This window comes from Nesoenas mayeri (assembly GCF_963082525.1).
Source record: "Nesoenas mayeri genome assembly, chromosome: Z".
Taxonomy (NCBI): domain Eukaryota; kingdom Metazoa; phylum Chordata; class Aves; order Columbiformes; family Columbidae; genus Nesoenas; species Nesoenas mayeri.
Window position 1 is genome coordinate 75,402,550 of NC_137542.1, and position 9,923 is coordinate 75,412,472.

Genomic DNA, 9,923 nt, shown 5'->3' on the forward strand with positions numbered 1-9,923 from the left:
AGGCTGGTGGGTGTATGGCTGGGCAGGTACCCAACCCGACATGGTAGCAGTGGTACCCGGCCCTCCATCCGCTCCCACTCCAGGGACCCCTCCCGCCCCGGGGGGTGTCGGTATCTGCAGGGAGCGGGAAGTGCCCTGGCAGGGACATTTACATCTTTGTAGCTGGGCTGCTCCTCCAGGGAGGGATGGTTCGCCGGGCTGCTGCCACCGCTGCCCGCCCGGGGCGGCGGCTGCGCTGAGACCTGGCCCTCCCCGGGCTTCTCCTCAGCGGGCGGCCGGGGGAAGGGGCCGGCGGCGGGGCGCTCCCGGCCACCCTTCTCCGACAGACCCCGGGCGGGCGGGAAGCGGCCGCCGGCCGCCAAGGGGTCTCCGCCGCGAGGCTCTTCCTCGCCCTCCTCGTCCTCCTCCTCCTCTTCGGGGGGCTTGTGCCCCTCGACGTCCACCTCGGGCTCGTCCTCCTCCTCATCCTCCTCCTCCTCCTCGCTGCTGTCCTCGCTGGCGAAGCTGCAGCTGGTGCCGCCGGGCGAGAGGAGGCGGTGGGGGGGATGCGGCGGCGGGGGGAGCGGGTGCCGCTCGCAACCCGCCTCCTCGGGCGGCGGCGGCGGCGGCGGCAGCAGCAGCTGCAGCGGCGAGGCGGTGCGGGGCGGGCCGCCGCCGTGCAGCTTGGCCAGGCTCTCCGAGTCCTCCTTGCCGCCCACCGGTCGGAAGGCGCTGGAGTGGTGGTACCCGCCGCCTGCCTTGCGCCCGCCCGCGGCCTCCAGCAGGTGCGGGTGGTGCGCCGGGACCCGCCCGCCGCCGCCACCGCCACCGCCACCCTCCGAGGCGGTGGGCGAGGCGGGCTCGGCGCCGCCGCCGCCAGGGGGCGACTCGAAGAGCGGGTCCCGGGCGGCGGCGGCGGCGGCGGGAGCGGGCGGGGGGGCGGCGGCGGGCGGGGTGCCCATCCCCGCGGTCGCGGTGCCCAGCCCCGCGCTCCCCGCCTCGCCGGGCTCCGAGAGGTCCAGGAAGGCCTGCCGCAGCAGGCCCGCCCCGTCGCTCAGCGAGCAGCCCAGCGCGCCGGGGGGCTGCGGCGGCGGCTGCAGGTAGGTGGGTACCGGCAGCCCGCCCGGTGTGCGGGGCGGCCAAAACATGCAGAAAGGCGGGTAGAAGGCGGCGTCTTTCCTGCCCGGCCAGAAGAGCCCCGAGAGGCCGCCGCCCGCCGCGGCCCCGCCGCCCTTGTGCGCCGCCGCCCCGCCGAGGGCATCGGCCCCGCCGCCGCCTCCCTCCTCCTTCTTGTGGCAGAGACCGAAGGCGGCGGCGGGGAAGCCGTAAGGGTGCGGGAAGAGCCCCCCGCAACCAGGGAACTTCTGGAGCACGCCGCCGAAAGAGCCCTTGCTGGGCACCGGGATGACCGGGTAGCTCCGTGGGCTTTTGCCGCCGTGCGCCGCCGCCGCCACGGCCTCCTGCAGCTCCTCGTCCTCCTCGAAGCGCGGCCGCTTCTGGTGCAGCTCGGGTGGAGCGGCCAGGAGGTGCGGGCTCAGCAACCCGCCGCCCACCACGGCGGCCGCCGCCTTCACCGAGCCCAGCGGGTGGCAGGCGGCGGGGGCGGCGGCGGCGGGGGCGGGAGGGGCGGGCGGCAGGGCCCGCTTGCGGCTGCCGCCGTTGAACATGGCCTTGACATCCTCCCAGGCAAAGACCAGCTCGTCCTGGGGGCTTTTGTCGGTGAGCTTGAGGTGCCGGCGCCAGGAGTTGAAGTTGGCGGCGTCGGGCTGGGTGTACTTGGCGTCGGGGGTGCGGTGGGAGTGGAAGATGAACTTGTTGGGGGAGAAGTACATGCTGCAGTAGCTGCACTTGATGCACTTGGCCCGGGAGCTGTTGTAGCGGGCAGGGATGAAGCTGCCTCGGCAGCCCCAGGCGCACTCGTGGGACACGTCGAAGGCGAAGTTATCCGGCAGTTTGGGGGGCCGGTTCTCCCCCAAGAAGGACTTGCAGAGCCGCTCCGCCTCCCGTTTGGTGATCATCCCGCAGCGACGGGAGGAGATGGGCATGGCACCGGCCCGCCGGAGGATCTCCAGCTGCACCGGTGTGCACTGCACGCAGGTGATGCCCAGAGCCACCCGCCGGTTGTGGATCTCGTTATAGCTGAAGTTTTTAAGGAGGGTGTTGGAGATCTGCGCCAGGCACAACCTCTCCTGCCCGTCGATGACCAAGGAGACGATGGGGATGCCGTAGAGGATCACCTGCCCCACTTGGTTGGGCTTCATGGCGGCGTGGCCAGCCCTCGGCTGGTTCATGGGGTCCGGCGGGTACGCGCTGGACGGGGAGGGCAGCAAGATGTCGGTGGGGCCGGGCAGCGGGCTGGTCGCCATCGCCTCAGCGCCGGGGGGGCTGCTCTGCTCCAGCTGCGGGCGGGAAGGGTGGAGAAAGACACAGCGCCGTCAGCCGGGGACCCACAGGAGATGGAGGGTCCCTGCCACAAGCACCACCCCCCTCGAGTCTCGCAGCGTGGGGAGGCGCTACCCTTGGCGACCCCCAAAACCCACCCTGGCCTCCACGGGGGTATGCCCGGGGCTGCGGGGCATCCGCGCATCCCGGCACTCCGACGTGCGCATCTCACCGCGGGTGTGGAGATGGCGGTAAACGAGCGAACCGCCTCCGTTAAGAAGATGCCCCGACCCACGGGCGGTTCATCCCGAAACGCGTGTCCGCCTCCTCGTCCTGGAAACCCGCCGCTGCCCCAGGAAGACGCCTGGCGGACGCTGTTAGCTCGGCCCGACGGCTTCTCCCCTCCGCACCCCCAGGGCCGGGGCAGCCGCGACGGGAAAGCGCGGAAAGGACGGAGAAAAATAAAAAAAACTTTCGATGCTCCCCGCGGACACCCGCGCATCCTCCCCACCCGCTGCGCCCTTTACCTCCGCGGCCGCGCTCTAGCCCTGCCACCGCCGGGCCCTCCTCCGGAGGCGCATCTCACCCTCCGCGCCCGAGGAGCAGCGCGCCCAAGCCGGAGCGTTGCCCTCGGTGCGGCGCGCACGGCGGCGGCTGCGAGCGCGGAAGCTCCGCGCCTCGCCCGGTGCGCGGCGGCCCCCCCGTGGGCTGGATGACGTCAGCAGCCGGGGGGCGGTGAAGGGGGAGGGGGTCCGGCTCCCCCATCCCTCCCTCCGCGCACCGGGAGGGGACGCGGACGCCCCGTCGAGGTGCGACCTCCCGCCGCCGCCCCCCCGAGCGCTTCCCCGGGCCGAGGCGGCTCCGCACACGGTTTTCCCGTTTTCCCATCGAGCTCAGGGTCGGAACGGTGGAAGGTGGGATGCAGGTGGGATGCGCTTTGGCTTTTTCTGCCTTTTAAAAAAAATTTTATGTTTATTTTTCCTCCCCACCATCTGAGCCCGATCTCTGCCAAAAAACTGAATAAGCTCGACACAAAAGCCGCGTCTTTCTGGAAACTTTTCTTTTTCTTTCTTTGTTTTTTGTTTTTTGTTTTTTTGTTTTTTTTTTTTTTTTTAAACGGATCTGTCCGAAATTATGGGGCGGAGAAAGAAAACAAAAGTTGATTTCTTGCCACAGCCGTGTCGTCAGCCGCACTTCCCTTCCCAAATACCTACACTGGACTGAATCCCCAAAACCGCTTTCAGAAAGATCCCGTCCCAGGTTCTCGCTTAAGCTTCCCACAACGGGCAACACGGCGCAAATATGTTGGGGTTTTTTGTTGGTTTTGGTATTTTTTTGTTGTTAGTTAGTTTGTTTGTTTGTTTTCTAATTACTTTATGCCCTCACTTAGGGAAAAAAAAAAATCAAAAAAAAAAACCTAGCAAATTATCTGCAGCACGGTAGCGCACCTGCCCCCCTTTTTGCTTTTTGACAGTGCAGCAAAAATGTAGATTTTTCACGATCTGCCCGCCGAAAACCACCGGTAACCTCGTAGGTCCCGACCACCGCGACACCTCCCGCGCCCCGGTAACCAAAATCAGTCACTCGGGTCCTTTCCAGCGAGAAAAACTGCGAAGCCGGCTAAAAAATGGGGAAAAGGAGGAAGAAAAGCTCCTTTCCAGCTAAAACGGGGAGGACATCTGGACAGCCGGGTGTTTCCTACTACCCTCTGATTTTTTTTTTTTTTTTACCAAAATTGTTTCCTTTTGCCAATACAAAACCTGGACTTTTAGCCACGAAACTTTGTGTGTATATATATATATAAAATTTTTTTCATAGACATCACACATCCAGGCGAAAAATCTCTTCACCGACCTTTCCCAGGACATCCACGCTAAAGCTCACGGACTCTCCGCATTTGCCCCTTCGAGCAGCAAAACTGCAGAGTCCCCCTCGACCAGGATCGCTGGGGTCCTCGCTAACTTTGGGGTGAAAAAAAAAACCCCAAAATAATTACAAAATCACACCTCTCCTTATTACTTCTGTCGCTTCTTATTAAACCCCGCTCGCCCCCGTGTCGCCACTGTCACACGGAGACTCCCCCCTTTTCCCCTCCCTCCTACTTTTTCCCGAGCATCTTTTGCACGGAGCCTGCTGTTTCCGTGTGAGCAACAGCTACAAGCCTCACATTGGTGACATTTTAATCAATGCTTCCTACCCGGCCTGACGTGAATTTTACACTTCAAAACTCTCCTCCGCCAGCTAATTGATTCGAATTGTTTTATTGGTTAAACCCGTGTCACACATTGTATGATCTATTACCAAACCACGGAGAAAATCTCCCCTCCTGTCTTCTTTCCCTGGTCGGCACCGGGAGGGATGGGGGGAGGTTTTTAGGGGGAATCCGCCTGCTCTTGCGGGCGATCGGTGGGTGCAACTCCGTCGAGCATCCTCTCGGCCACCCGGTGGCTTTTCCCCGACGATTCCCGAGAGAACCGAGGATGGACAACTTGGCCCGGGGCTCTGAGACCAGCGTCGGGGAGAGGAGGGAAAAACGGTTTCGGGAGGTGGAAGAAATTAGTGGGTTTTGTAAACGAAGCAAACCCCTAAGTTCCGACCTCGCAGCCTGGGGATGGCAGGGTCGGTCCGGGGCAGTCGTTAACCGCCGCCTGCGTTTTATTTCGCGATGAATAAACGAAAAGCAAAGCTAAAGTTTGTTGTTGTTGTTGCTGTTCACCCGCTCGGTGCTATTGACCCCCTTTAATTCCGTTGGAAAAACTTAAGGGTTGCCTCGATTTCCTCTATAGGGATAGCTGAAGCCCGTGGCGACTGGGGGTACTACAGCCCTCATGGAAGGGGGAGCGGGGTGTAAGACCCTGTCGCAGGGGCACTGCCCGCAGCCTCACCGAGGGGCCTTGGCTCGGTGGAGCCCTCCGAAGTGGGCACAGAGACTGATCCGCACCACCAGCATGTTAGAAAAGCGGGACAAAAATACACTGTTATTTTTTTTTTACCGTTCTTTTTACCATTTTTCCCCCTTCTTATTCAAGCCTGTTGGGAAACCTCGTGGAGTCCCACGAGCATTGCGGGGGGGGCGGGGGTTGAGCTGGAAAGATTGCTGGAAAAAGGTCGGTCCACCCAGGGACCGGGCGGCTCCTGCAGATGACCCCCAGGAGGGCGAGGGCCCCGCGGCTGCTCCGGCCGCAGACGAACCCATCGCCGTCCCCGTGGACTGGCTGGAGCCCAGCCTGGATGAACCTCATGCAAGGGACAAGAGGCAAATCCCGACTTGATGAGGGGGTGTCTACACCGTCCCGCCGAGTAGCCGCAGACCCGGGCTCCTTTTCTGATACCGTTGTTCTTTTCATTATTTGCTGAACGGCTGGGTTGGAGTCTTCTCCTAAGAGAGGAGAAGATGGACAAACTTCTCCCAGAAGCCTGGAAGGCATAAATACAAGTCCTGGCTCCTTTTCCCTCTTCCCTTCTCTGTGGCGATTCTGCCTTGGAGCAGCTGAGTGAGAGACGACAGCAGCAGATCCTCTCGCTTCGTGTAAAAACGAGCAGCTGAGAAAAGCGGCCAAGTTTAAACCACCCTCCCAGCCTTTATTTACTTCCACAGCGCTTAAATATTGTAGCAGAGAGGCCACGAGGAGTAAGATAACCTCGGTGCGTTTCACAAACCACAAGGAAAACCACCCCCAAAGCGGACTCATCCCCTACTCCCTCCACATCCCATTGAAACTTGCAGCCGTGTAAGTAGCAGACACACAAGGTATCGTTATAAAACCGCTTCTCCTAATGAAAATCCAGGCAGCAAACGAGCGTTTTAAAATACTTTCGGGTAGATTTCACTTGCACTGTTTGGTCCAGAGGGCAGCTCATTTCTAAGTATCTCTTTTTTTTTTTTTTTTTTAATCGCGTTTTATTATATTAGGCAGAAAGGGCATTTGGAATAGAGGTGGTCCCATCTGGAAAACCCCGGAGCTCATTTAGATCACATCACTTCGGGCTTTGTCTCTGCTCTTGAATAACCCAGCTAGACACAACAAAAGGACAGAGATCTACGTGGAGTTTTTTCAGTGGCAAGAGAACGCCTTGGAAAGATGCATCTCTGATCATAATAACGGGAGGCGAAAAAGACTCAGCGCGATCTTCTGCCTCACCGAAGGCACCGGGAGAGTTTAGGGATGGGGCATTTCTGGGTAAGCTGAAAACCAGCACGGCGGCTGAACGGCAGGAACTGTGAACGGCAGGAACTGTGAACGGCATCTTTTGTCCCTTAACTTCTCAATTTAATACGCTCCGAGCGATCGAAAACCCGAGGTGATCCTCGCCGAAGGTACGTGCAGGAGATACGGACACCCCCGCCGTGGGAAGACTGCTCGCCACCCCCCCCCTGCCCAGCATCATCCTCCCGAATAGAAACGGCACCAAAAAGAAGCTATTTGCCGTTTTATTTCAACGTACGAGAAAGGGACTCGCAACCCAGGAGGAGATGGGTGGCTCCACATCCCGCTCCTCAGAGCTTAAAACCGCGAGTGGGTTTATTTCTGTCCTGCCTGGGGATGGGGTGACAAGGAGGAAAAGAGACGCAAGTTTAAATGTGGGTGAATTAACCCCCGGGGACGGTGGGATAGAAGGAAATAAAAAAAATCCCAAACAGAAAACACCTCAGCTATTGATTTATTTTTCTTTCAAACCCATAAATTAAAGCACCCTGAACATCTTCCAGCAGAAACCAGTAACAAACTTCCACGGCAGAGAAACGAGGTCTCGACCGGGCTGGGATGGGGACCAGAGAGCCCAAAACTTCCCAGGGAAACGTGACGCCATCGGGCGAAGACTCATCACGTCAGTAAATAACTCAATTTTGCGTCTTTCAGAACCCAGTAACCTTGGGTGTTTTCGAAAGCAGATTGTACAAACAGGCAATTAAGATGAGCACTGAGACTTTCAGAGGAGATATAATGAACCAGTTTTAATTACTATCTTGAAATTAAAAATGTAATATACAGATTTAAATTTATTTTCACCTAAATTGTGTATAAAATTATATGGCTCTTTTTTCCCCCTCTTTTCCCAGGCTAAGAAACGAATTGCCACCAAGCTCGCCACTAAAAAGTCTGAAGTACTTTCCAAACCCTGTTCCCCAACACACAGTAATAATGATACATTTATCATTACTGATGACCACCCACTGGTTTATTATTGCTTTGTTGCAACTATTACAATCAAGAGATTTCTTTATTTACTGTTAACATTCACTTAAAGCTGAATGTTAATGACTCTTCTGAATTCACCAAAGAGTTTTCCGTTATATTTCAGGAGTAGTTACGGTTTGGGTTTCAGAAACGGCATAAAAGGAGAAAAGCTGGGTGGTTTGCTAATTTCCACCCCCCCATCCCCCCCTTTCTTCTTAAAAGGCTGTTTGAGAGGATTTATCTAAGTCGGATTTTCAACAAAGAGTTGCAAAAGCCTCGCCATAATGTACGTACTTGACTGTAGCTAATTATGTGAGTATTTTATTACAGGAGATTCATTCATTATTGATAAATGTTTGCAGTAACTTCCTGCTATGCAGAGTTGTATTTTATGAGGAATAAACAACCTATGGGGATTGGGATTGTTTGGCTTCTACACTCCCGCACCCTTTGACAGTTCACATCACCCACTTAGGAGGCTGGCTCGTCACCTTCTCCCTCTCTACACCCAGATGCAACTTTTCCACCACCGCATCCCTCTGGTCCCCTCCTCCCTCGCCATAATTTCAAGATTATGTTAAAAAAAGTGACTTTGCCAGGGAGGGTGTTCTACTATAGGCACGCATTCGGTAAAGCCAGGTCTATATGGGCGTTAGCACAGGGTTATATAGACCGCTATGAGCTAGTGCTGCAGGGCAGCCCATGGGCAGGAGCTGTGCAACAAGCAGGCAGCCCATCCAGTAAGGGTTTGAGGGTGGGGGGGGAAGGACTTTCCCGAGGGGTCCCCGCTTAGCTTCCAGCTCTCGGACCCCCAAAGCCCTGGGAATCCAGGCGGTAAATAATAGTATATTTTAAACAGTCTACCATTTTCCCCTGCTTTTAAACCTCGGACCCATCGACAAAGCGGAGGAGACGCGTCCCCCCAGGCGGGTGGTCACCTCTTATCCCACCTCTCCCCCCAAATCAGCCCCTTCCCGAATGAGGAGGGTCTCCCCGGGTGGGCTCTCGCCCTCCGGCAGGACGCCGAGCGCTGCGCGGCCGCGGTGCCGAGCAGAAAACTCTGCGCACCCACCGCACTGGGGGCGCCGCGAAGGTCCCCGCTTTGGCCTTGGGGACCAGCCAGCCTTGGTCCACCTGTCCGATCTCCAAACCCGGCCCCAAAGTTCATTATTTCGAAGGAAAATTAATTAAGATAGCGGTATATCTAGAAAAGCAACGAAAAGGGGGAGACGCGCAGCTACAAACCATCGCCCCTTCCCTCTGCAGCAGCCCAAACTTGCGGGGGGCTCCTCTCACCCATCGGGGCTCTCCCAGCCAAACCCGACCCGGTTCCTGGCAGCCGCTTTCCACCCCCCGCCCCGAGGAGCAGCACGACCCTGCGACCTGTCGCGACAGCAAACGACATTGCCAGTTATTCCAGGAAGTGGAGGAATACACCCAAATCAGGAGTTCCCCCTCGACACCGCTCCCGCTTGTCCCCATGCTTACCTGAGCACCCGAATTCTATAGGTCCCCCCTGGGCCACGGGAAACAGGGCGGGAGGAGCGGCAAGAACGGGGCCGCGTTCCGCGGTAGCTCCGCTAGCGCGTAAGTTTGTCTCCCGCCTGTGCCGCGGCAGCTGTGCCGCGGGTGGGTCGTGTCTCGGACGCCTTCTAGCAGCCAGGCAGCGCCCTGCAAGCGGTGCGGGAAAGCCGCCCCCTTCCCCGGCCCCCCTCCTCTTCCTTAGCCGGGGGTTGGGAGGCGGGGGGGGAACCCGCGGCCGCCCCCACGCCGGGGCAGGTCCGCCCCGACGGCTGCGGAGGGTGGGAGGGGGGTACCCCCACTCGTCCTGCTCGGTACGGGGCAAGAGGGACCCTGTTGAAGGGGCGGGCTCCGCTTTGCCAAACTCCCCCCTTCCCAAATTTCCTTCCCCCACCCCCTCCCAAATTTTCCTTTGCCCCTTCTTGCTTTCCCCACAAAAGGAATTACAGCGAGGACCCCCCCGCCCCGAAGAGTAAGCAGGAGGGATCCCCCCCACCCAGCACACGCCCCTGCGGGATGAGAAGAGGGTGGGGGGCACAACCGCCCCCCTCTGAGCCCCCCTACTCCCGCAGAACCCCCGTCCCCAGCAATGCGCTTCCCGCGAATCACTCGACGTGCGGAACAAGGCGGCTGCTTAAAAACACAAAGCCGGAGCCCTAATGAGTTCAATTACAATGTGGTAAACACATTGCCTCTACGCTTTAATTAAGCCGGCTGTCCAATTTTAACTCATTAGTAATTCATTAAGAGAACAGCCTTTAGCTGGCTGTAAGGAGAAGGCTGCACTGCAGCCTTTAAGTTACGCTGCGCGCACACCCCAAGGTATTAGGGTACGGGAGAGTGTCCCCCATAGCAAAGGGA

General features: G+C 58.5%; 1 protein-coding gene across 1 annotated transcript in view; it reads right to left on the reverse strand.

Annotated features, from left to right (window-relative positions):
* SKOR2 (SKI family transcriptional corepressor 2) overlaps positions 1–2,345 on the reverse strand; it is a gene marked incomplete at both ends in the record, with an annotated part of 24,866 nt that extends 22,521 nt beyond the window's left edge. The window contains one exon of the mRNA XM_080362961.1: positions 153–2,345. Coding sequence (XP_080219087.1) covers positions 153–2,345 — 2,193 coding nt within the window. The remainder of the gene's footprint in view (positions 1–152) is intronic.
* Positions 2,346–9,923: the final 7,578 nt, after the last annotated feature.